The sequence below is a fragment of the Zerene cesonia genome, chromosome 11 (genome assembly GCF_012273895.1).
Source record: "Zerene cesonia ecotype Mississippi chromosome 11, Zerene_cesonia_1.1, whole genome shotgun sequence".
NCBI classification, from domain to species: Eukaryota; Metazoa; Arthropoda; class Insecta; order Lepidoptera; family Pieridae; genus Zerene; species Zerene cesonia.
The window spans coordinates 6,028,132-6,055,659 of NC_052112.1; the positions used below are offsets into that span (position 1 = coordinate 6,028,132).

Below are 27,528 nucleotides of genomic sequence, written 5' to 3' on the forward strand. Positions count from 1 at the left end.
GATGAAACTCTGCCGCCAACACAATGAACTACAATCTGTAACCGCCAATAATATTTACAAATGATTTTGATGACGAAAGTGTACATTCACGAATTAGGAATAGAGAAGTGGGTATAATACTAATATATTATTGCCTCTAGATATGATGACGTGTCGGCTGGGCTCGCGGCGGCTGGGCGGGTCGCGAGGCTCCCTGCAAGCCGGCACCGCATGCTCTGCTGCGAGTGAATTGGATCTCTCTTTACGCTCACGACGCTCACATAAAGCTAGGTAAGCATACGTATTGCCCAGATCACTCAATTGCTTGAAAACATTCATCATATACGAATGTTTGTCTCATTCAGGTAAAGAAATATGCAAATATCGTCATTTATTTGTGGGTTTGCGTTTTTGTGTGTCGCAAATGTCGCATAATTAATTAATTGAGTCTATAGTCCATCAAATGGGATTGATGTTGATTATCGCATATTTTTACCTAGGTATTAATATTAATCACAGAAAGAGTATAAACTCGCAACTATAACAATATGTTTTACGAATTTAGCTTTTATTGTAGGTCAACTTAATAACTTTCGCAAGCGGCATTTAGTAAAAAAAAAATTACCATTGAACAGATTGAAGTTGAAAATTCAAAATTCATAAAGGCTTTTGTTACCACCGTTCTATGAAATTGTTCGAATTTTGAAACTAAACGAAAAAGTAAACATTAGCGCTGAAAGTTGGATTCAGTTTTTGATTTAAATAAGCTATAGCTTTTGTGAAATTTTGAATACCCCTGTTAAGTATATATTTTATGGAATGGAGCAGTTCAAATAAACATTTCATATAAATTAAAGTTATTTTATACAACACAAATAAACCATACTAAATTAGCCTACAATACGTAGTTTCCGGGACGATATTATATGTTTCTCTATTATTTGAAGAGAATACAAAGCAATAGGAGTATTTGCTTAGGGAATGTTGTTATTATTAGTTATGCGTCTTAAAAGGAAGTATTGTAGGGGAAGTTGTTCAAATAGAAAATATTGACTGTTTTAGATATTCACACATAATTAACGATCACTCGAAGCTTTGGCTTTAAAATAACTAAACGGCATACTTTTCTTAGCATTTTATCAGTTCAAATTGTGTCCAATCAATATTAAACATTTAGCTATTATCACATTTTCAACCGAAATTCTTAAAAACATTTTTAATTCGCACTGTATCTTTTTAAAGAAATGTCCGAAAGCTCCATGCGATCGACTTTTCTTTTCGACAGGGAATTCTTACCCAGCGGTCTCATTTAGTATTTAGGGTTGTTACTACCTCCCCAGGTATCATAAGTATTGGAGCTAAGATAAGAGATTAAACATCGGTTTCCATTCCTCTTTGTGTAGAAATTCTCAATGTTGAGAGTCATGATCTTTTGGGAGTTTATGTATCTTATTTATGTGATACACGCTCAATAACTTTGTTTTTTTTTAGATTATTGAAAAAGCAGGTGAATTTTTTTGCTTGAAAGCTTGGTTTGAATTACAAAACCAGATAGTTTGTTACAATCACGTCTGGTATTAGAGTACCTAATAGCTACCGATTCTTTGTAAATACCATATTTCATACCAGATTGTAACTTTTAAGCGAAACTTTGTCACTGTAGTAGATCTCACTTTGTTGCTAATGGAACTTATACTTTTAAAATACAATTCATCGGTAAAAATAGACAAAATTTCACAGAGTTATGTTTGTTTGCTAATACAGTCGCATTCTGAAAATGTTTGTTTTATTTGTATTTCTTTAAAGATCCCTGAGCATTCTGGTTGGAGTCGAATATATAATTCGAATCTACTATTATACTATATTTATTATACACTGGACTCTTACATTTTTTTATTTGATAATATGTAGCAAGTACCTTTAAACATGACATGGTTGCATCTTAACAATATATAAAAACTAATGACAGCAGCTTAGCATGAACTAATGGAATTTTCCACTAGGATGGAAACACGTATTGGAAAAACTATTACAACAAAGTACGTTAATCACAAGTTCTTTACCTTGCGGGTGTAAGTACTAACTTTTACTCGAATCCTTTAATAGAATCGTAATATTGCAAATGATCGAACTTTCGAGAAGTTTCTTCACCGTCTCTTAGAAACACTCGGAGCAAATTAAATGATATCTTGAACGGGGATACTTGTATAGGTATTACTGTCGCCTTTGTTGCGCAGAGAGTGTTTATTGAACCATTTCCTTTCTACTGTTTGTGCATGTCTTACTCGTTAGAATGATAATTGATATTTATGATGTTTCAATTGTAATTATTGTGAAAAATTTCCTTTATTATCTATCCTTGTGTGTACTACTTACTAAATTTATTCCAATTTCAATAAATATATGCTTCATAAAATAGCTGCCATATTCAATTTATATATAGTATTTATTAACATTTTATTATTTATCGATCGTCACCTCAGTAAGAAGTGTAAGTTGTTGTTGTTTTATCCGCCATTTTATTGAAAGCAATTCAAAAATAGGTTATAACACACATTTACCGGGTTTCACGTCCGCAGTAGTGATGACGTGCGAGGTGTGACGTGTGCATTCTGCGATATGCAAAAGCAATATTATTTCGCATCCTCTAAACTGGAGCTGTCAAGCAGCTTTCAGCGATAAACCAGATATATTGTTCTGTTCTATCTTTGAGATAATCTCACCCAGTTAGCGTTTAAACAAAAGTGCACTGTAAATTGGGGCATTTCTCGGACTCTACTTGAATGATGCCTTATCATTTATAGTGAATACTTTTTTAAATCGTCGCGTGTGTTTTTATGAGAATAATAGAATCCAAAAAGTCTATCATCATGAACAATATTGATGTAATTTTGAATCAATTCAGTTATTTTCAATATTAAGCGAATTGGTATGAAAAAAAAGGAATATATATTCAATTTACAATAGAATAAACAAAGATATGTATGTATATTCTAATATGGAGGTACTCAAAAGCATATATAAAACATGACATAAAAATAAAATAAACAAGTCCAACTCAACTGTTACGTATACAGGTACGTGTGTGTGTAGTTTCTTTGTTACTCGTAAACGTGCTTTTCACTTACTGGCTCGGAAAATCTTCGCCATAAACTGAATACAACTGGCTTTTACCATACATTTTTAATTTATTCAATGTTTATCGAAGATAGAAGTGTTTTATGGATTCGAAATGAATTGAGAAAAGTTTATTGCCGTTTTCGTAACGAAAAGGCAGATTTTCGTAAAGTATCAATTATTTAGTGTTAGGTGGTTAACGTGTTCCGTGCCCATTAAAGCTGCTGTAGAGTGCCAGCTTCGAGGGTACGTCTCTTGTTTGTTGAGGTACGTGAGGGCCCTTATTTTAAGAGAGCCTTAATCATAAGTGTACCGTCATTCAGCGAGATACGGGCGAAAGAAGGAGGAAGGAGGTTGGCCTAGAATAAACAAAAGATTTTATCGTTAGATCAAGTTAAACAAGCTTTCATACAGTAACATTGTTCGTTTACAATATTTTTACATTATTTACAATATATAAGTTAAATTACATTTATATATTTTATCTCTGTTTTATCAATCCACTGTGTAAAAATGAATTTTCTCAATTCGCTCGATTTTTGTTTTACAAACACCAATCCAATAAATAAAGCTTTTTAAAATATTACTAGAAAATGCTTTCACAAAACGGCAATCGCGGTAGAGGTATCGATAAAATACGTTTTATTTTCTGAATCCGCCTATTTCCATTGAGGCGTTTCTATAGTAAATCTCCTGAAATGTTACATTTCAACGCAGGTAGCTATGTTAAGCCGGCAATATTGGGAGTCGTAAGAGCGGGCGACGCGGCGACGCGTCACCGTCGTATCACATTTTTGAACGGTTTATATCTCATTTCACACTACGACAACTCGAAGCGAGCACTTTACCCCTCAGTCCCTCGATACTGCATTTGAAAAACCAATTTTTTGCCGGTAGCCGCTCATGTGCCACTAAGTCGATTGAGCTTTGGAACTGCGGCGGGTATTCCTCGGCTTTTCGTTTCCTCGTGTAATTCTATTAAAATTGATCAGGTTGATCTCGTTTGTAGCTCAAATTCAATTACAACGTTCTTTAACTGTAACTTTTCTTCTTAAGTAAGATATTTGAATTAATTAAATTAATTCAACTTCAGTATCTTATAGTACCAAAGTATTTTCTCATAGATATTGCAAAAAAGTGTTTCAATAAAAATAATGTTATTTTCAATACCATTGATTTATAATTTTCCTCCATTGAAAATAAACTAAACAAAATTTTGACATAGTTATCTATTAGTGTAAATACAACGACTGTTAGTATTCTAATTTAGGATAATTTATCATTTTGCACAATGAACAACATCAGATACGTCACTGATGACTGAATAAATACAATACTTTGTTATTCTTATAGCATTTATTGTAAAATTTGGTAAAACCGAAAGAGGAATAGAAATTCCGATCGCTGATGTTAGGTCGAATCTTTTTTATTTGCACGTAAACATGAATGTAAATTAAAACTTAGATTAAAACTCCTGGGGGCGAGTGGCGAGGCTCCACTGCTCGGCGGCTGGCGCAGCACGCCGCACACGCCGCACGCGACGCCCGCCCCGCACCACTCGCACAACCACCTCGCTTCTCATTGTAACGGCACTGACAGGTTAGTTGGCTTTAGCTTTTAACAAACTAATAGCTATAAATATGGAATACTCTGTGACAACTCTTTTAAAAAAATTATTGTATGTTACCGTATGATATTTAGCTTTGGGTTCACCAGAATTTGTCCATTTTGTAAGTTTTATATCGTATGAAGGTAAGCAAACTACTACTGCCACTACTAGTTAAACATTAATGAATCAAGAACGTTTTATTGATAAGTGAAGTCCCGTGTCCCCTAGTGGGGTATGGGGCAGATGATGTACATCTGTTTCACTGATTGATTTTCTTTACGAACAAGTAGGTGATCAGCCTTCTGTGTCCTGCCAGACCGAGACATTTTTTTTTGTGCGTCCCCACCGGGAATTGAACCCAGGACCCCTCGGTTCTACGCTCACGCGTTAACCACTGTACCAAGGAGGCGGTCATGTCACCTTTTATTGATACCCAAAGATTATTACTAAAGTAGCCCATATGAAACACACAAATATAAATACATTAAAAAGCTGTTACAGGATCCATAACTTTACTACGGCTGCAAAATTTGGTTAAGGGATGCTATTATAAGTGAAGAGTGCATGAAAAGTTTTTAGTTTTAAAGTAATTATCTCAGATTTTAACCTCACGTTAAAATGTTCTTTGTTTATACGATATACGAACATTCGATGCGCCAGTATTTCAGTGTTATTCAGCAACTATTTACTATTTCATCACGAGAACAAGTTTTCATGTAAACACCCGCGGCTGTGAGCATACTCGAGACTCACTCTCTGATTTTATTTTAACAAAATGACTTTTGATCTATGTAATGACTTAAGTAATCTATTTATGTTATGTGTAGCTTTAAAGAGCATTCTTTTAACCAAAATATGTTAAACAGCAATTAATTTTCATGATGGGCCAAGCAAATTAACTATTAATATTCATTAACGCTGAATTGTTTTCGCAAAGCTGATAGACATTGAAAACGGTTCCCCGAAAGCGATATTAATAGGATATATTGAATTGTAGCTTCATTTCTATGTACGTTTGACATTTCATTATTCTCACTGCGTTACATACGCCGATGTCCCTGTTAGTCGTTATCAGCATGCAATCAGTCTATGTAAACCTGTACATATGAATTAATATGTATTGTTATAACACGCATACATTATTGGCTGATAGTAATGTGATCCATTGATTGTTGTTAGAACATAAATTGAATTCAAAATGGAAACTGTTTGATCTAAACTAGTCTTAATAGGCTATTACATCGGGAATTAATTATTTAACGACCTTGCATCTGGTACATACATCATAGTAATTGGTAATTTAAGAGAATAAAAAGACCAATTCATAACGGGAGTCAAAATGTTCCTATTTGCTAACGAAAATAAATGTCTAACTTGGTAAATGGTAAAAATTTAATCCGGAATATTTAACACAAAATAACATTACTTTATTTAATTTGTTTAGTTTAAGTTATGATTAATACAAATATAATAACTCAGATAGTACATAAACAATAATTTCAGTAGGCATAATATTACTAATATAACATAAATAAATATTGTGTATTATATTGTGTCTATAATTTGATTTGATATATATAGAGTCTATTCAGTCAATATGTTATAAAAACTACTATATTCAATTTTGTTTAACAGCAGATCCATCCGGCGACGGTCGACCTTCAACAGCGGGCCATTTCGGTTCGGATTGTCATTTTCATTCGTATTCGACCCCGCCGGCCGGCTGTGCTATTACTGGTCCATGGTCGTCTCCCTCGCATTCTTATACAACCTCTGGGTCATCGTATATAGATTCGCCTTTCAAGAAATCAATGGTAAGATGTACATCTTAAACCCTTTTATAGTTATATTGAACGCTAAGACTCCGCGAATTAAGATATCTTGATGCGATTAGTTTTTCTGCAGCTCATAATTCACGGATTTAAGTTTGCATAATTTAATAATTTTTGGTTATTTAATTATCTGTAAAATGATGGAATAGTATGCAATGGGTTAATTAATAATAAATCAAGTGAAAACAGCTAAATCCTGTCAGTAATGAATAATGAGTTTTGTCATTTGAATTCACTTATTTAAACAAGTTTAATGTCCCTTTTTGATATGATAGGAGTACATACAGTTAATTTTTATGAGCACGTAAATTTACTGGTAATATGGATTTATATGAAAATCACGTTACGTCTATTTTAGGAAGTAACTTAGATTAGCAGCCGATCTGGCTTGCATCGATTTAGCGCACTCAGCATAGTTTGCTTAACTTGTACGGTAGAGAATTAAATTACTTACCGAAATAGCTTTTCTCTTAAATGTCAAAACCGTAAGACAATGTGATACTATGAAAGACGCATCTCAATGTAACAACGCTCCAATTTCCTATTGTTTTGTTACAGTCCTCCTTTCATATTTCCACAAAGATATAATCTCATTTGTTATACGCTTAAGATGGTTTTAGAAATAGAACATAATATTCAACCCGCCCTTTTAATGCGATATAACGAAGTTCTTAGCCTTTTAATGTCTTTTGTTTCAGGTGAAACGTTAATAGTGTGGTTTTGTTTGGATTATTTTTCGGACTTCCTTTATCTGGCGGATATTTTATTTCATTTTCGGACGGGCTACTTAGAAGACGGGGTGTTACAAACAGAACCGGCGAAGCTCAGGGCGCATTATATGAACTCTACCACATTTTACATAGACTGTCTATGTTTATTGCCGCTGGATTTCCTTTATTTATCTATCGGCTTTAATTCCATACTAAGATCCTTCAGACTTGTGAAAATATACCGCTTCTGGGCCTTTATGGACCGTACCGAACGGCATACGAACTATCCTAATCTATTTAGGTCGACCAGTTTAATTCATTATCTATTAGTAATATTCCATTGGAATGGATGTTTGTACCATATAATATATAAAAACAATGGATTCGGTAGTAAAAATTGGGTATATCATGATACAGAGACTGCTGACGTAGTGAAACAATATCTACAGAGTTATTATTGGTGCACGTTGGCGTTGACCACAATAGGTGAGTACATTTATTACATTTTGTCGTAAAAGTAGATTTTATCTTGAAAATTCTCGAACACTGAAATAAAAAATGTGCATAACCACAGTCTCTTGTAAAATATAACGGATCATAAACATACCTGAAAATCTACTAGGTAAGTTCGTAACATAAGTTTTAAAAGCAACTTAGTTGTAAAGAGGTTATCCTCGAATATTATATGAGGGCCTTTGAGGCAGGTACGTGATCCTGTATAGTTTACAATATCGTGTATAATAAGGGCCCTTTATGAAAGTTGATATCAAATATGGGTTGTAAAATAATATATCTACCTAGTATTATGTCACAATTATTTCAATATAGTATACATAAGCTTATTATTACAATTTTCAATATTTTTTTTAGTTTTGAAATAGAATATTCATGAAAGATTTTAATCGATTAATATGCAATAATGTACATATTTTTAGTTATACTTATATCTAACACGAAGATCAAAGTACGTGAAAATTTATGAATATTTACATTATATAACTCAAATTATCTTAGTAATAGTAGCGACTGTCGAGATGACTCAAATATGTATGACATGTAATGTACAAATTCAAGGTGTAAGTATTTGAATATGTAAAATAATTGGCCATTGCCGAAAGCTAATATAGTTAATACCGTTATATAAACTTTACAAATGCTATGCATTCTATTACATATAATGCAGATGCTGCAACTGCTTGGCTTACACCCAAAAGAGATTATATTTAGATCGTTTGCACTTTAGTGGCAATTTAAACACCTATATTCCTAGTATGAACGTAAGTTAAAAGGCTGAAGGCGCTATTTAAAGATATTACGGTGTCTAATTTAAGAATTTAAGTCATTTATCGAAATTTTCTTTACTCCTCATCTTATTAATATAGTAGTTATAAAATTTAAATATAGTTTAATTAAAATTTAAAAAGAAAAATAGAGACTTTTTGCAGTTTTTAGTTGCCTAGTTTCGGTGTGTTTTGTTGTATTCTGATCTTGAATCATGGACATTAAAACAATAGATTCAATAATATACTAATTGTTATTTCAACAGTTTATGTCGTAATTGCACTTGACGATCAATTAATTATATAATCGTACAATAATTGTACAATAGATATTAGTTATTTGTTTTTGTTAACTGTTATATGTGCATTGCACAATAAAGTGTTAATAAATAAAATAAATAAATAATTCTGAGCTGAAAATTAAGGGTAAACTTCGGTAAAAATATGAATGTTTTACAATATTTTGTATGGATATATTCGAGATTTATGCTCACGTATCACGCGATGATCCACAATTTGTGCAATAATATATAAAAAATTTAATACGAATTCAATATTCGATTCAAATGTTAATCTAGATATGAACTTCTAAATAAATTTTATGTTGCATAAAACTCAGTTGGACACACTGGTTTATAAGAACCCTCATAAAAGTTGCTGTAAGCGTTCTTAAAGATAATGGCTTTCACAGATTTATGTGATATAATTTTGATGAATTTTATTTAAATTTATGCTTGACGAAAGCAAAGCACAAAAGCTAACCCTATCGTTAGATTTTCTATCATGTTTTTTGTTCTTTGCAACAAAAACGTAACAAAATGCCTTCTAACTCCACTACATGTTTCTATTCGCAATCTATAAAATATAATCAGTCATCCAAAACACACCCTTGTTAATTTTGTGGGAAACATTTTATTATACTATTAAACGAGGTGAATCGATGAGAGGAAATATTCCTAACGGGTTAATATGACTAAAATATTTAATAAGCGAGTATTTGATGCCATAGCGCGCTGTACAAGCAAGTTACTCGGATGTCGACTGTTTCCTTCCTATCGGTAAATAGAGGAATTATTGCAGGAAAGATAGTGTTTATTTATGTTATGATTTGTTTAGAAGCACTTTAAATATAAATTTATTTTATTTTTAGATAAGATAGTGCATTTCATATTTAGGCCAATTTATCGGCTTTTTCTATCGTTCCATACTTTCCAAAAACCTTCTTTTTGGGGTGAGTTTTATAGTAATGAGATAGATATAAGCGGTATTTCATTCAACTTGGATAAAAATATTGAACACTTTCAGTTGGAATAATTCGTAATATTCGTAAAAATAACATTCTTGCAACAATTTTAATATGCATTTCAATGAGTAAATATTAAATCAAAAGTAGCTATATTCAGTCAAGATTACTTTTGGTTGAAAGTGCTTTCGACTGAGACTTAGAGCAAAGCACTTTGCAAAAAAGCACCTTTGACTGAAAAGTTTTCGCCGAAACAGCTATAGTAAATAGTCTATGAAAAATTATGAGTCCTTTAATTTAAAAACCATAAACGACTTCAGTATACTCGTATTGCGCCAGTAAATACCAACTACAACTCGAGGATTAAAGGTTAATATTATGGTTATTAAGGATTTCACACTCGTCTCAAAACGAGAGTATAAATAAATTTAAACGTATTATTACACAAAATTGACCGCCTCCTTGGTACAGTGGTTAACGCGTGAGCGTAGAACCGAGGGGTCCTGGGTTCAATTCCCGGTGGGGACGCACAAAAAAAAATGTCTCGGTCTGGCAGGACACAGAAGGCTGATCACCTACTTGTCCCTATAGAAAATCGATCAGTGAAACGGATGTACATCATCTGCCCCATACCCCAGTAGGGGACACGGGACTTCACTTTTTATTACACAAAATAGCTGTGCGTGCGTCGAGTGATTCCGTTTCAAATATAAATTTGAAAATTTTGCAGTTGTAATGTTCTTTTTATGTATATTTCGCCGCAGTAACCAAACATGCAAACGATATCTTTGGGAACCCTTTCCTTACGTGGAAACATACACACCTATCATACGTTCAAAGTAAATTATTTAATGCAGTATGTACGTAATTTTGAACACGATAATGTTGCTAGGTTATGGCGGAGGTGTTGGAACGTCTAGCCCCTCATTTCGTTTAATGAGGCCATTTGAATTTCGCGACTGCGTACACTTATTGCAGATCGCACAAACACGTTTTATGTGTGAGGTATTAAATCGTTTAATATTATGAGTCCTCATAATATATTAGTTCGTTTAAATTCGAACTTATCTATAAATGAATTTTTTAATGGAAAAAAATCTTCGGATCTTGTTTTTGATACCTTTGCAAAATACAATAATAAAGAACCTAAATAATATATAATATTTTATGTTGAATAATATTTCAAGTTTTCTCGTACCAATTACTACTTAATATAAGAATACAATTTTTTATTACGTCGAACAAAAGAATCCATCATAACGTTTAAAATAATGTTAGTATTGTTGCGATAATAGGGTCTAACAACATCTAAACAAGGAAAATAGAGCGATTACATTTTTAAAGCTTTTGTAACGTAAAGGTTGAATTATGGCTCCGATTTCGGCGAAAGAATTCTTTTTCAAAGATAAAGGTCTCTTTGTGGCCCTATTATATCAGGACTCAGTCGGGTGTAGACTGATAAAGAAATGATCGATTTCTTGTATATTACGACTGAAAATAGCATTAAATTTGTACTCAAAATCGGAGATGCAATAAAAATAACTTTAACATTGCTTCAAAATATATAATGTTATTTAATTATATAAGATTTTTTCTTTTAGAAATACACTGCAAATACTACTCTACAAATACATAAAAATTAGACGTAGGTAAAATACCTACAACTAACAACTTTATTTTTTGCTTTTTAAAATAATTTATTTTTCGATTTTTAGTGATGATTTTAGATCTTGGATTTCTTATTTCTGATCTTACCACCCTCAGAATCTTCTTTTAAACAACAACAATGGTAAGTCGACTATTTCGTAGAAGTAAATCTCCAAAACCTAAGTAATAATATGGTAATAGGTATACAGTTAAATTGAAAATACTCCTTTTTGGAAGTCGGCTAAAGCAATAGAATCATTATTCAGAACATATTATTATAATTTATGTAGCAGGATGAAGTTTTCTATTTATATTATTAACAATCTAGCCTTCAACCTGATTTAACTGGAACAAGCATATGATCGGAAAAAATACCCTTGAGGGATTTGTTTGCTTTTGAAAAAAAAACATTTGCATAAAGCTTCTAAAGATTGTTGTGAAACCTTTGAGTTTTTTCTTCTACCTAATAAGGTGGAAATGCAACATTCATTAATTCAAAGAAAATGTTCGTAGAATCTTCTTTCGTAGTTCGTAAAACTCCATCGCGGCTAGGCCGCTCAACGATTCGTCAACGATATACACTGATTTATTTTAAATGTTACAACTGTAATTACTTTCAGCTATTCAGATAATATAGCGATACAAATACTTAAAAGTTTGCATTGTGCCATCTGCCGCATTTCAAGTCGATATTACCCAGGAGTCTACAACCAGAGCGTTCAATAGAAGGGAGTTTATAATAACTTTAACACCCAAAATTCCCTGTGCGAAAACTTTTCAAATGTGCTCATAATATTTGATATCTGCGGTCGGGTATACCCAACCCCTAATCAAGGCACATTCAATTGGCTTACCCGGGGTTTGACACCGTTGTATTAATATGCGGATACATTTCGAAGCGGTTAATCACTGAAAGTTTTTAAGAGCTTTTACCTAATTAGTTTAAAGGATCGCTTTTATTTTTGTTAGTTTTATAATGTCAGTTAAATAAACGGAGAAGATTCGAAGGATATAGAATACGAGAAGAATACACTATCAGCCAATACTGTCAACATCCGGAAGAATACTCTACATACCAACTGTGGAGAAATAGGTGGAGGTAGTTCACAAACAACAATTTTTGTATGACCTACAAGTCATGTAACATCTCAGTCTCCCCGTGACCTCGCTCGCTGTAAAGTGTTCGAAACGTCGTGTTAATAATATAATGAATAAATCGCGTTTAAAATCCGTTAAAAAGTCATTAATTTCTAAAAGATACGAAGCCTCAATTTTTCGTTCAGAAGTTATTGAATAAAGGAAACGTTTAAAGATAAAATTTCACTTTAAGTAATAAGTGCATTTCTAAAATAAATTTAACTTATTTAAGCTTTACCATTTACACATGGATTTGTATAATTTGTGGATTGGTCCATAATCAAATCGGATAACGAAAAGTTAGACACTTTCTCTATCTCTTAAATATCAATATATCTTAGCTTTATAGCGTGTTTTATCGCTACCCTTTATCAAGCAGAATGTTCGAATGAGTTATGTTCTAAGTATTTCTTTGCCTCTTCTAAAAACTATAAATCATTCTCCACATAGACTTTTATCCTCTCCAATTGAATGGATGTATCGCATTCCGCAATGGAAGTGGCCTCTATTCAATTCAAAGTAGCTTATAGAGCAATTTATCCTTTTTACCGCTTCCTCGTCACAGGTGCTGGGTAAATTTCTTCCGTTTCGAGGCTTAATTTGACATTGATTCTATAGAAGGATGAAGTTGAAATGTGCAACCAATATTAATATTTCTCTTTACAACGAAATATGTAGGTATACATTACCCGCCTTTTCCGAGAACGCGCCTTTACACGTTAGGGTTGTCAGTACAGTAAATGAATAAACTATTTCATACTTGTCGGAATATCTATGTAGCGATTGCTTCTGTCTCTGTATCTTTATAATATAGAAAAGTATTTTCTCCTATTTTTAACTTAGAGTAATATTCTAAAATTGTTAGCAGAATGAAATTGTACATGTATATATATTTTAGCATTTTAGATTGGTTGTTATTCTTATAATACTTTTCCATGTCGTATCTAAAGTTCTTTTGCAAAACGAGCTCTATCTTTAATTAACATTCGAATGTTTTCGACTAAAAATTTGCTCATTTCAAGGCAATTATAAATTTGCGCTTCAACGAATTGAACAAATGTGAACTACCGAATTTACTCGTGCCTCCGTGCAGCGGTGGTCGGAGCAGCCATTGTGACCACAACTCGTTATTAATTAAAACTATTTAATTACCAGTGTGCGCCTCGCTTCAAATTTGGACTACAAAAACATTATTTAAATTTATTTAGTTTGTTTATTTTTTACTAGTTAGTTGTATTCCATTCGTATCAGTCAATATAGCGTATATCTTACAAAAATTGACTACAAAGCTTCTAAATTTGTTTATGCAGTGAATGATAAAAATATTTTTAGTTTCAAGTTGCGGCTCTGAATGGTGACTGCAGTTGTTTGAGCAATCATGTACCGTACAATTGTCGAGCCTCTCTGCATCCTGCTATTTGAAAATGAGAACCAAATAATGTTTGGCCAGACGGCGTCCGCGGCTATCGTTTCATGGAATTTTAAATTTTAACTCTAAAGTCTGATCTTTGAATTAAAGATGTTTAAACATAGATAAAATATTATTTATGCTAACCATTTCATTTTGGATCTTCTGATTTGTTTTAATTTTGAAATTACCACAAACGTGAGTAATTTTTTTGCATAATGCGAAACAACACAACATGACACAAAAATTAGCTTTTACTTACATTTTAGCTATAAATATTTCATTAACATCAACTGAATCATATGATTTCATAAAATTATCTCACCGTTATAAATTGTGCGATCTGTTATTAGCGGTTTGATAAAAATAACAGTGAAGTGAGTCGTATAGATTATTATATATAGGTATATTTTCCACATATGCGTGCCATGAAGTATATTAAAAATTAATGCATATTTGTTTGCCAGGTGACTTGCCCCGACCGCGCAGTAAAGGAGAATACGTGTTCGTGATAGCCCAGTTGCTGTTCGGGTTATTGCTCTTCGCAACGGTGCTGGGGCACGTCGCTAATATCGTCACCTCAGTGAGCACGGCCAGAAAGGAGTTCCAAGGTGGGTACATAAATCATACATTCTTGTGTATTATAGTAGCTTTTCTTCAATCGGATTGAAGTGGTTTAAAGTAAAACAAAAATTTACCAGGGATTATGTACATTCTTTCTTCTGGTGAAAGTAAAGGAGAAAAAAAAATAATCTTTCCTCATATAAATCAATTGAGTACTTGTTTAAGGGTAGAACAGGTATAAATGTAATAAAATTATCAACAACATCTCAACGTTCTGTATTATTCTAGTCCATACTTTAGCTTCCTTCTGTTTTCGCTAATTTATCTTTGCTATCGTAATAGTCAAAATATTACTTAAGTAGTTTACTTTCTTATTGGTAACTCCTAACCAGTATGAAATAAACTTTGTATCCTTACTAATACTATTATAAATGCGAAAGTGTATTTGTTTATCTTTCTTTCACAGCAAAACGGAGCGATGAATGTACGTGATTTTTAAGTAGAGTTTGTTGAAGGGGTGGAGAGTGACAGACTATGTTTTGTCTCTTTTTAACCCCCTACTTCCCTTAAATGAGGAGTGGGAATTTGTATAAAGTATTCCGTAATTTTCAAGACAGAATACTAAAACTTAATATGCAGGCGTTTTGTGACTTGGAAATAAAACCGGCATATTCTTTTTTGTTGGAAACCTTCATCCAGCATTTAGAATAGGGGGCATTTGTGTGACTCTCGCTGCAAAATTGGTACAGACTCTAAGATACGAACGAATAATAGAATAATTTGATTACAATAAATCGAATTTTCTTCTGTGTCAACATTTCTCCGTCTTTTTAAATTACTCCGAATTTAACGTGAGCGAAGCACAAGCTATTACAGTACTATATATTTCATAATGTTATAACTTTAAAACTTTAACTTGTAAATACTTACTGCTATATAATATAGATGATTACATATTAATAATGAACTTAGTTATTTTTACACCATATATTTTCACCTTCAAATACAATTGAACACGGTGTTATTAACGTGTAATAAGGACTTCCAATCTCGTTATCAGGCTTAGATTTATATTGATTCTTAATTTAAAATTAACGACTTAAACACGTGTTTTCCTTCCAAGTGGTTAAATAGAATTAAAAAAAACGAGAACATAAAATACGGGGATGTATGAATGTCTATTTATTCAATGATTATATAAAGTTTAATAAATAATAAAAGAAGTAACTTCCAAGCTCCTTCGTCGCCGTGAGTAATACTCCTGCAATATGTATCACTAATGATGTTAATGTGTCATCCCTGTTCGCTCTAATAGCATGTATAATTCAAACGAGTAAATTACGCAAGCGGTAGTGCATAAATATCTGCTCATTGAATGCACACATCTCTTGTATAGAGTTATATTTGTTACTTTTTAATTTGTTTAACATGCCTTGCGAATTTGATGTGTCTATTATGAGAGAGTAATATAATGAATACAGTTTGAAACCCATAATATTTTACACATTCCTCTGGATCCGAACATAGCAAACCTTGGAACTAGGAACGTAATTGTTAAATACCCATATGTTAATGTTTAATTAAATTCATATACAGTGGCTCATAGAAAACTAAATTTACACATACATAAAAATTTTCCAGTTGTGGTGACACGTTAGTAAAGAAGTCAGGTACTGACAAATATGCTAATCAGGTCGTCATAATTTATATGTGCGATGAATGATGAAAAACAGAGTTTCAGCAAAAAATATTATATTTAGTTTATGTAATATGAGAGTTATCTGTAAGCACCTATTTTATAAAATGATATGTCTAAAACTACAGAAGAAAGATTAAAAGAGGTAACGAAAAGCCGACTTGCTTATAACTTTCCATTACAGTGATTGTCGTCGAACAAGCTTGTCACTAGACTAATAATGCATTGAATTTATTTATTTAGTAGTTAATAGTGAAGTCCATTAAAGTATATTGGTACAGATAAAATAAAACCTCTTTACATCGGAGTATACAAAGCCAGTATAGTTCTTTTGTCTATTAAGAGCGTTTTATTAGCAATAAAGAAATACATTATTTGATGTTCGTTATTTGTGTTACACCACACATACTGATAAGCAAAAGATACGATGGAAACAACTTCTTTTAATGCGAAGATAATGAAATCAGGGTAGACGAAAACACTTTTTTTTTTCTTAAGTCTGTCTGTCAGGTTTTATAGCATAGTTATATTAATTAAAAAGAGGCAAGCGAAATGAGGCATGCAAGCAAAGTGAAGATATAACTGTAAAGAGCATACCGTATTACTCTTTATTATCTTTACTGTTTAATGAATGACCATCAGCTATAAAACATATAATATTGCTGAGGATGATCCCTTTGAACACCTTATGTAAAATTTAATTTAAAACAATGTTTTAAACTGATTATTTTCTTGTACAGTTATATAACTATAAAATATCAAATCAATATGTGTGAATTGACATTAAGAAATTTGATTTCGTATTTGACAATAAATATTCTAGACTATGTTTTTGTGTGTCGAATACCGCCACAACGTCCTTTACCCGCAGTTACCATGTTATCCATTCATTACACCACACTTTGTATATTTTCACGCAATATAGAGAGTACAGTCAGAGCTGGAAGAGTAAAAGAATTGAAAGCGAGATGAAAGGCTGTACGTTCGTTATTCCCATAAACATTGGGCTTACTGCGATTTGAAACAAAACATTTCCGATTTTGTCCTATATGGAGTTTTGTTCACGTAAACGATTTTACGCCAAATGTTTTGATTACTTGTGTTTATACGGCTTTGAAGATATTCTAAGCGAATTGCGTGTATTTGTAGTTAAACTGTACATTTGCATCGTATCTACTTTGATACATTGAAACACATAATAGGTATAATGCTTAAAAGCACTTCTTAAATAACGATAGAATCTTTGTATAGATTGGTGGACAAAATTTAAAAGAATATTTTCTTAGTCGGACATTACTCAGATAAATAGTTTATAGTCGAAACCATATACCTATTTATTGATTATTAAACATCATCGACACATTGAAGCGGACGACAAACAATATTTGCCGTAATTATTAATAACCTTACGCTAATTCATTAATGGTTGCGGTTCAACGCGTTCAATTTCATGCGATTCGCTGTTAATATGATAATTAACTTGTACTCGTTTGTTTTCATTATAGTATACCTACTATGACAATGAGTACATAACTAGTTAACATCACATTATTTATATTAATTAAAATTTGTTTCACGAATGAAAACGTATTTGTATATTTTTAAGCTATGTTAAAATGCTAATAGAGCTACTTAGTTCTCAACTAGGATTTTGTTTGTACCTATAAACTAACTGGCCGTTCAAGTTGTCTTCATATTTCACCATACTGAAAGGTTAATATGGGACTAGGGCTCAAAGAGCTGACGTAGTCCCAAGGCGAGACGCGGCTTCGCATTAACGCGCTAAGCAGGTAAACGTGCCGGCACGCGCCGCCCTGCTACAACCCACGACAAAACAATCTCACCTACCCTAATTATCCTGTTCAATTACCAAACCTTTCCCTAGTTCTACGGAAATCATTTGTCTTCTTGGATTGGGTCAAGTACAAATGTGTAGATACATTAATATGATTTTGGGAAAATACTACTAGTAATTTGCGAAATAAATCGCATATATATTTTGCTCAAAATATTATGCAATAAATTGTATTATATGGGACACAATATAGAACTTAATATAAAATAAATTGAATCGTGTCTGACGTCAGTGCAGACTGAGAGGTCACTGGACTGCAATGTAGCACGGGGTAAGGTTGAGTTAAAAATAAACTATATCGCGTGACAAAGAACATCGATGACCAAAACCGATTCAATTCACACCAAACACAGACACAGGAGCAGCAAAGTGTCAACAGCTTTAATTAGCACTGCAGTTTGGTTCAAAAGACAATGGCGCCGCGGCGGCACAGAGCGGGCTGAACCCGTGACCTTCCTCGGTGGCGCTGCAGCGAAATAGGTCAGCGGCTTGAATGCTATAAATAGCTCGGCGAAAGTCGGGCGCCGCACCCCATCCCAGCGGTGCGTCCCGCGCGTCCGCCGCATCGATCCGCAATCCGTCGACCGGTCCGCGCTTTTCCAGCCCTGGGATGCTGCTACGCCGTAGCCCTAACACGCGTGCTACACGCTACAGGCTACAGCAGTGGAGGCGTGCTTGATTATATTAATTAAACCTTGATAAACGGCGAGACGTGTCGAATTGCTCTTGCTTAGTGGAAAATTGAGTGAAATTTAATTAATAAATAACTAACTGTCGCCAATCAAATGGCTGAGTCGAGTTTGTACCTAGAATTAAATTTTCGCGTCATATTTGATATTAAATGTATTTCATCTAAACGCTGTTTTAAATAGAAGTATAAAACATATTTACGAATATAAAGGGGAATATCTTTCACTCGATAATAGCTTATCGTATCTGTATAGAATTTGGTACAGAGATAGATTATACTCTGGATTAGCACATACACTTTTCACCCGGGTACCACGTGAGTGACGCCGTGGTAGCTAGTATTTAAGAATTCAAAACGTATTGTAAGTTTACAACTTTATTAAGTGATAAGTGATTTTGTCTAAGCTTTGTATTTGTTATTGGTTCAACATTTCAACGCTAGATCGTTATATTAAGTAAATTGAGTATAAGAGGTGCTCGTTATAAAATCATGCACAAGCTGTAGTATACTTTACTCAAAGCTACGAACTAACCGAACTTTATCGGCAAGTCGCTGACATGAAAGGCTTAATCGGGTGTGCTAAACTTGAGATTGAAATTATTCTTGCTACCATTAACTTTGTCCAACATTTGAGACGCCAAACTTACTCTTGAAAGTACTTCTCGTCTTACCAACACTTTGAGTTATTTAAGTTAACTATTAAACATTTTAATTTTCATAAGCTCCGCAAGCGATACTTTTAACTGTGATATAAATTTTATTACCAGCACCGCACCTATAGTAAATTCTACAGATGAATTTTTTTATGACGTGGTACTTAAGTCTTTATAGGCACGTAATGGCATCTGGTAAGGCGATTTGATCAAATATCATCTATCTTTTACAAAATAAACATTGTTGAAATATGAGTGTTTCTACATAAATTATTAACGTAACAAGCAAATTTTATCGTAATTAGTATTTATGTCATAGCTCATATAGGCCTTGACCACAACAAAGTGCTGGTGAAAACGATATCGACACGAAAATTGTTGTATGTAGAGCAATAATTAACCTAGACCAAACGTTTCAAATTTTCGGTTATAACAGATAATGCAAAGGTATATTAGAAGAGACAAGTACTAATTTTTCGCTCGCGAGTCCCTCTCGTGGCCAAAGGAAATTTCGACGGGAAAGTAAAAAGTAGCAAGTAGCTCTAGCCTTCTTACTATCTCGAAACATATTAATTATATCATAAAATCGCACCGATGTGAAAAAGATAAACAAACTTTCATATTTATAATATTAGTAGGTAAAGATAGGTGGTTATTTTACTGAATGTTGTAGGCCTATCAACGTATTTCCTTTTGTATTTAATGTCAATTTAAACTGTTACTTTTCATCATTGTTGCAGCAAAGCTAGATGGCGTGAAAACCTACATGCGTATGAGAAGAGTTCCCAATCATTTACAAGTGAAAGTTATAAAATGGTTTGATTATTTATGGCTCACGCAGAAGTGTTCAGATGAAGAGAAGGCGGTATCTTGTCTTCCTGATAAACTGAAAGCAGAAATAGCTATAAATGTCCATCTCGATACCCTAAAGAGGTACCTTGTTGCTTTACATGTGCAGTATCTACAATTTGTTAATGAATCTAACCGTGCATAAAACTGCAAAATAAATCCCATGGAAATAATTTCTAAATTATGGATACAGTTACGATAAAACAGCGTTAGAGAAGCAGTTTCAGCTTAATATCCCGTGTTGTATAATTAAAAACAGAAACATTCACTTTTTATGTCCATGAATTATTCAAAAGCGTTCGTTTATACGATCCGTAAATTTTTGTCGTCAAATGGCTATTGCGAGCTTTTGTTTTTCCACTAAATGCTGTTAGTGCATTATCTGGAGTATGTTTCCGCGATAATTTATATTATATGACATGATTCCATGTAAATTTTTGTAAGCACTTTTTGTGTTTTATTAATTCGCAGAGTGGAGATCTTTCAGAATACAGAGGCTGGTTTTTTGTGTGAACTCGTGTTGCGACTGCGCCCCGTATTGTTTTCTCCTGGAGATTACATATGCAGGAAAGGTAGGAAATGGTATTCAACAATTAAAATAATTATAGGAAATGCAAACTGCAAACATGCATAACAATCGAAATTCCGTTGTAGGTGAAGTCGGGAAGGAGATGTACATAGTGAATCGAGGGAAATTACAGGTGATGGGTGACAACGGGAAAACAGTTCTTGCAACACTAAAGGCGGGTTCTTATTTTGGCGAAATTTCCATTCTGAATATGGGCACAGCAGGTAAACAACTTGGTAAATATCGCAACGGCCCGAGACGCCACGCCATTATTATCTATTTCGTTATTTTCGGAAAGTCTTTAAAACGCAAAGGTTTCGAGGAGACGCTGCAGTCAGGCCGAGGGAGCGGCCACAACGCTATCAACAGGTTTTGGGACATCTACAGACGACAATTATGGCTGATTTTTCTTTTAGTTATTGTTTAAAGATTAGAACTTCTTTTAATGATAGCTAAAATTAATATCAGTACAATTTAAAGTCGTTTTGTATGGAAATTTTTAGAAATCGCTTAACATTTTTTTATTTATTATATCACGTTTTTTCGCATTTTATTCCTATTTTGACTCTCACTTACTTATAAATCATTTTACACTAATCATCCTTTCATTATATTTATTATACATAGGTAGTGTACAGCTTTGTTATTTATTTTATCGCCTTTATCTCTTCTTCGTAGATTAAAGCGTCACGTATTTTCTTTGGCTTCTAACTTTCATCTCCTTTGGTTGTATTGAAGGCAGTGTCCCCGATCGCTTTGCATCCTCCCCAAATTTTTTTATATATTTGGCGTGACTTCTTGGTGCATGTAACCCCAAGATTAAATTTAAAGTCTATATTGTCAACTTGCGTTATTGAATGATGTTTCGTCATTTTGCCGGTTTAGTTGTTAACTCTTTAGTTTGACAAACTTAGTAAAAATAGACTTGAACTTGTAGCGGCTTATTCTTTTCGAAATAAAGTTTCTTATTTTTCAATCCCAATGCTTTGTCTTGAAGCACTCTCTAATATCGTTAGAAATGGCTTCTTATAGTTTGTTTCTAAGTGGTATGACTTCAATTTTTACACTTACATTTGTCTTTGGTCTATAATTCCACTTGAATGCGAGGGTAGTTCTGTTTGCGTCTACTGATTGACCATTCCCTTGATTCCTCTCACAACTGGTGTTTTGGTTTCTGTATGGAATGCTTGTGATCTTCTGGTCTGGGCTTGGCTTTTATAAGCCAAAGCAGTTCATGAGATATGTACCGAGCACCAGTTGGCACCGAGTGTGTGGATGACACGTCGACAGGCAACCGGCGGACAGCGTCAGTGCGCTCCGTGGGGTACTCGGACCTGTTCGTGCTCAGCAAGAACGACATGTGGGATGTTCTCAAAGAGTATCCTGCCGCGCGTGTTCGCCTTGAAGCGATAGCAGTCAAAAGACTTGAAAAATATAGAAAAGCACCGATGGAAAAAGGTACGTATGGTATGTTATCACCCCATCACTTTCATACTTTTTTAGCATGTAAGTAGTTTTAATTATATTTAAATAGCGTTTTTGTAATGATCTTAGACTTAGCAGAGAATAGGAGAAATTTACTCTCTCTCTTACTGATTCAGTAAGTGTTTTAACGAATTACTGATCCAGATTTTTAATGACACTTTATTATTTTTTAATATACTTAAAATCAATAAGTACTATATAAGAATATTTAAATTTCGTATTATTTAAAATTTTCTGGCAATTGTACTTATAAATGATCATTAAACCATAATTTGAGCCACACTTTAACAGTCGCCACTGAAAAGCGGCTTTGTGGGAACTCTTTTTACTATACGTGCTGATGTTGGACCATTTTGGTATCGTTGTGAGTTTTCTGTTCTCTATGATTATTAACTTTTTAGCTGTATCTTTCTGTGGTGCCAATTATAAGATGGTTTAAATCTAGTGAAATTTTCTGAGTGTGGCATTTAGAAAATAAGTAATTTTAACTAAGTATTTTAAGGCTGTGCAAATAAATCTTTTACTCAAATTTTGAATATGCTTTAATATAAATATTTGAGAGTTATGCTTTAATATAACTAGTAGACAGCAGCCATGTGATGATTTTATAACACTCATCGCATGAACCTTGCAAATTTGCTAGCACTTATTGTTTCATTGTTTTTTTTTTGCGCCTCAGTACACAATATTAACATAATTTTCTACCTTCTAGTAGCGATGGCTCGCTGCCAATCAACGCCGGGGCTGTTGGAATCGATCGGGCAAGTGTCGATAGTGGACATGCAGCTCCCTCGTCCCTCTATGATTCTTCCGATGCATTCTTCACATCCGCCTTCTTTCCGGGACCAGGTTTATAGGTATATTGAAAAGTATTATATAAGAATACATTGATTTTGGTTATATTATAGGATTGTTTGTAATATCACAACATTATGATTAAATTTTAAAGTTCTATTTTGTTTATTATGATCCAAAATTCTAAAGGGCAAGTTACCCCAACCTGCATTTTTGTTGACAACATGTTAGTTTCTGTATGCGTCAACTTTAGCTTCTGAGTTTAACAGTTTTCACTATTAATGTTCTATTTTAGTTCTTCAGTAAGCCCTCTTCGTGTAGCATCACCAGTAGTATCGTGTGCTTCAAGTGCCCGTAGCAGTGCTGTTGGCGGCGGTAGTGTTGCGACGGGCAGTGTGGCTCCTAAGGTCGTCCTTGATTCCCACGAAGCTCTGGAGTCAGAAATAAAGCGTCTACGTGAGCGTCTGTATACGGTCGAAACGGAGAACGCCGCGATGTCTGCAAAGCTGAGTCAGCAGCAGTGGGAAGTTGATCAAAGGTTTGTTTAATGGCATGCTTTAAGAGAAATGCTAGATGATGCAAGTGAACATACATTTAAATTATTATCGATTAAATTCAATTTTTTATGTGAATGATGTGAATGATACTATATTTTAAGGGAAACCCTTTCCGTGGTCATCTTACTCATTTAATGGAAAGAAAATGATAACGATAAAATTTTCTAAAGGAAAAATTCTTTATATTTTTTAATCTGTAATATTGATTTTTAACTATACGAGTACAAAAGTGATCAACTTAAATTTTGTTTTCCAAATGCAACTCTATTTAAATCTGGGTTTTGTAAAAACCAAGCTATTTTACATAATTATTCGCTTCAAGAAGAGGTGAGAACAAGGTATTTACCTCGACAAAAGATGTACTTGTTTTAAAAGTCTTGTGAAGCTGTAATTTGCCACAATGTGTCTAGTGAGCTTGTTTAAGTCACTATATAAAAAAGGACTAACTTAAGATAGCCTTTTTTTATATTTGCTTCTTACACAATGTCCCAAGGATATATATCAAACTATGTTCGGCAATACATATTTATTTTATAATTTATGCAAGACAAATAATATTATAAAGTAATTTTTCTACAATCCAAATCGATAGAAACAATTCAACATTTCTTAGTTCATTCACCTTATTCCAAAATGTAGGTAATATTTATAACTATAATACTTGGTCATAGGTTACAAGAAATCGAAATGCAGATCTGTGGTGGAAGTTCACTGAGCTCGCAGGAGGAGAATGAGCGCAATCGGGAGAGCATTATTTAACGGCGCGCTTCGCCCTCCGCGCTTGCGCCGCGAAACGTACCAGCACAAAGCGCGCCGCATACGTTTCGCCTTGCCGCCGTTTGTTGAGCACTAAACTATTAACATCGAATGCTAGCGAACCCTTCAAAACCAAAGACCTTGTGGATTCTAGTGGCTAGTTTTTCCTCTTATTGTATGAAATGTGTTGTTCGCTACCAATAATGAATAGTGCCACAAACGCCGGCACGCGTTTTTAGCGCGTGATCTTCCTATAAACTTCGGACTCCCAGTGTTTTGACGATTATAGAAAATGGAAAGATACATAAGAATTAACTTTATCAAATTTATATACATAAACTTAGTATATGCGACTCGCTAATAATAAATGACGAGTGTTCGTGGAGTGAGATTTTGTCGAGACAATATTATCTTTAAAATCGTTTAAAGCCAATGGTGTAGTGTGTGGTTTATGTGGTAAAGCACAAGGTGCGTCGTGTGTGCGCTAATCCTGCATTATGAGTTCGCGTCTGACGACCATACATGTGTTTAGATAATTATAATAATAACTAAAAACTATTGTAAATAGGTAATTTTTATTAAAAACGTTCGTTTAGTTTATCATTTTTTTTTCAATAAGACGATCTTGACTTATAATCTGGCATGAAACGGTTGGGTAAGAAATAAGCGTTCTCAATAAATTCGTGTCTACAATTGAGTTTAGTTGAAACTGTATGTATTTTTGGAACTAGTATGAGAAGTTAGGTGTACGATAATCGAATACACTACTAACTACGTAACTCTGTAGCTACCTAAGTAGGCATGTGCAGCAACGCAGGGACGCAGTGCATGGAATGTTCGACAAACTAGCATCACCTGTGATGCTCACATAATAAAATTGTTTTCTAATTCACCATTTTAAGCTTTAATTATCTTTAATCTGGGAGATTAACGGATATGTGTCGTGGTTATCCAACTTCCGGTATATTTCCTCCTTTGTTATATTATTACAGTAATATAACGGTTAGGTAGGTCTTTAATGTCAATAAATTTTATATAATCTATGTGTATCGAAGGATCTAAATGCATATATTGCAAGACTTTCGTTCGATAAGTGAAAGAACCATATTGAGTTACAATTTGTTATACAGAGATAATATACCTCTGTATCTATACTAAGTAACGTAGATTAAAATAGATACTTAATTTCGTTTGGTATTTTGTAAATCACTACTGCCAAATAAATGTTAAGTACATAGATAAAATGTTTTAATGTAAAGATATTGATCGTAAACTGATTAATGTTTTATACTTATTATCTAAAAATTATAAATAATAAGTTCGTTTAAAAGTCGTTATTTAAATAGTGATTCGTCGATTCAATTGATATTTACTGTTGATGCTTGGAATTCTTTTCAAGTTTGTTTCTTGTAATATATTTTAATTACAATGTGCATACAATGACATATAAGTATTATATTGAATATTAAGAAAATTGTAAATAATTACTTACGACTCCTACGATATTCATTTTTAAGTCAGTTTTTCATTGGGGTGCGTTTTCTTTGAACCACGAGCCAAGGTAAAATGGCATCTTATGGCAAGTTTGTATAGAGAGGATACAATCCTATATTATTCATCTATTTAACACAATAATTATTGTACTTCAAGATATTTTCTCCTTTCTCATTGATTTGTCTGTTTATTAGATAAAATATTATAGTAAAATGTACTTTTAATCCATACAGTATATTTCCCATGACTGAAGTAGTCAACCTTTGGTACTTGGAGGTAAATTAATAAATAGTAAGAGAAGACAACGTTTCATTTCAGACAATTTAGATGCATTTTAAAACTCCTTAAGAATTTTTTGTAATAATAACGTAGCCTCCTGTGGTTATTACTGATACGTAGCTTTTGATAAAACTTAGACAGTAGTATTGGATATATAAATTAAATAAAAACCAACTAAAATGCTCAAAATTTCAACGAAACGATTCATATCAAAAGCGTTATCATCTCATCAGAATTCCACTTTAGTTGTTTTCAAATAAAGAACGAAGACTATAATAATGTATTGAAGTACAATATATTGGAACAATAATTCTTATACGCAACCAACGAAAAATATTGTATGTACGTACCTATTGAAAATGTAATGACTAGTATTATTATTTTATTTAAATATACTGTATTACTAACAAAATGTTTCTTAATCTAACGGCCAAAGATTTAAATGATTATCGCCATGATTATTCACAAATAAAGCTTAATTGTTAATTGTTTTGAATTTATAATTGTACTTACTTTTGAATTAAATTACCTTAAATTTAAATATTCATCCTTTTCTTAATTTATATAGGATATGATTTTGTGTTTTGTTATTTATTTTAAAATAAATTATTTTTTTTTAATCTGTTTTGCAGGTGTTGCTAATCTTAAAATTTTTATTCAATCCAATGAAATATCACGTATTAAACTCCATAAATGTTCAGTCCTAAGTGATTGGATATGAATTCCAGTTTTAATTGTATCTAAATATTTATTTATTGTTATAATATGTATGTATATCCATAAATATTCGCATTAATTTCTCAATTATAAATTGATAAGAATGCATATATTGCAATCAAATATAATAAACGAAGCAAGTGCTTATACGTTATGATAATATATAAGTATTTCAATCAAAGGAATCAATAAATTATCGTAATTCAATTGTTTTGTATTGTTGTGTACATTTGTATATTATGTTTTATCGTCATAATGTGTATATGCGTTGGATAAGTTATTTAAGGTGACGAAGGTTTTCAGTAGTAGACAATTTACCGGGCCCAGGCTTGTGGACCCTGAATTGGCAATCAATTATATATTATATGTCACATGATTCATTTTATTGTTAATAAAAAGATTACGATAATGACTCAACTTTTTCATTTCATCCTCTAAATTTACTTCAATCCAGTCAAACTAGACAAAATAATATAGAAGTCAAGGAACAAAAAATATCGGGTTGCCAAATTTACATTAGAAATAAACCGCCAAAACTCCCCATAGAACTCGTATGTGCCATAAAAGTTATTTGGGTTCAAGATTTTAAGGTAAAGATTGCTTTACG

General features: G+C 33.0%; 1 protein-coding gene across 14 annotated transcripts in view; it reads left to right on the forward strand.

Annotated features, from left to right (window-relative positions):
- The window catches only part of LOC119830141 (cyclic nucleotide-gated cation channel alpha-3), a 56,179-nt gene extending 28,876 nt beyond the window's left edge, over nucleotides 1–27,303 (forward strand). For 5 of the 14 annotated variants that reach the window (XM_038353023.1, XM_038353022.1, XM_038353035.1 and 2 more), the window contains 12 exons: nucleotides 141–270; nucleotides 4,561–4,695; nucleotides 6,341–6,519; nucleotides 7,236–7,733; nucleotides 14,430–14,573; nucleotides 20,162–20,354; nucleotides 20,742–20,842; nucleotides 20,925–21,074; nucleotides 22,129–22,305; nucleotides 23,036–23,180; nucleotides 23,414–23,656; nucleotides 24,347–27,303. In XM_038353023.1, the coding sequence (XP_038208951.1) occupies nucleotides 141–270; nucleotides 4,561–4,695; nucleotides 6,341–6,519; nucleotides 7,236–7,733; nucleotides 14,430–14,573; nucleotides 20,162–20,354; nucleotides 20,742–20,842; nucleotides 20,925–21,074; nucleotides 22,129–22,305; nucleotides 23,036–23,180; nucleotides 23,414–23,656; nucleotides 24,347–24,434 (2,183 nt within the window). In that variant the 3' untranslated portion in view covers nucleotides 24,435–27,303. The remainder of the gene's footprint in view (nucleotides 1–140; nucleotides 271–4,560; nucleotides 4,696–6,340; nucleotides 6,520–7,235; nucleotides 7,734–14,429; nucleotides 14,574–20,161; nucleotides 20,355–20,741; nucleotides 20,843–20,924; nucleotides 21,075–22,128; nucleotides 22,306–23,035; nucleotides 23,181–23,413; nucleotides 23,657–24,346) is intronic. The other 9 variants (XM_038353034.1, XM_038353025.1, XM_038353027.1 and 6 more) reach the window with 9 other exon arrangements.
- Nucleotides 27,304–27,528: the final 225 nt, after the last annotated feature.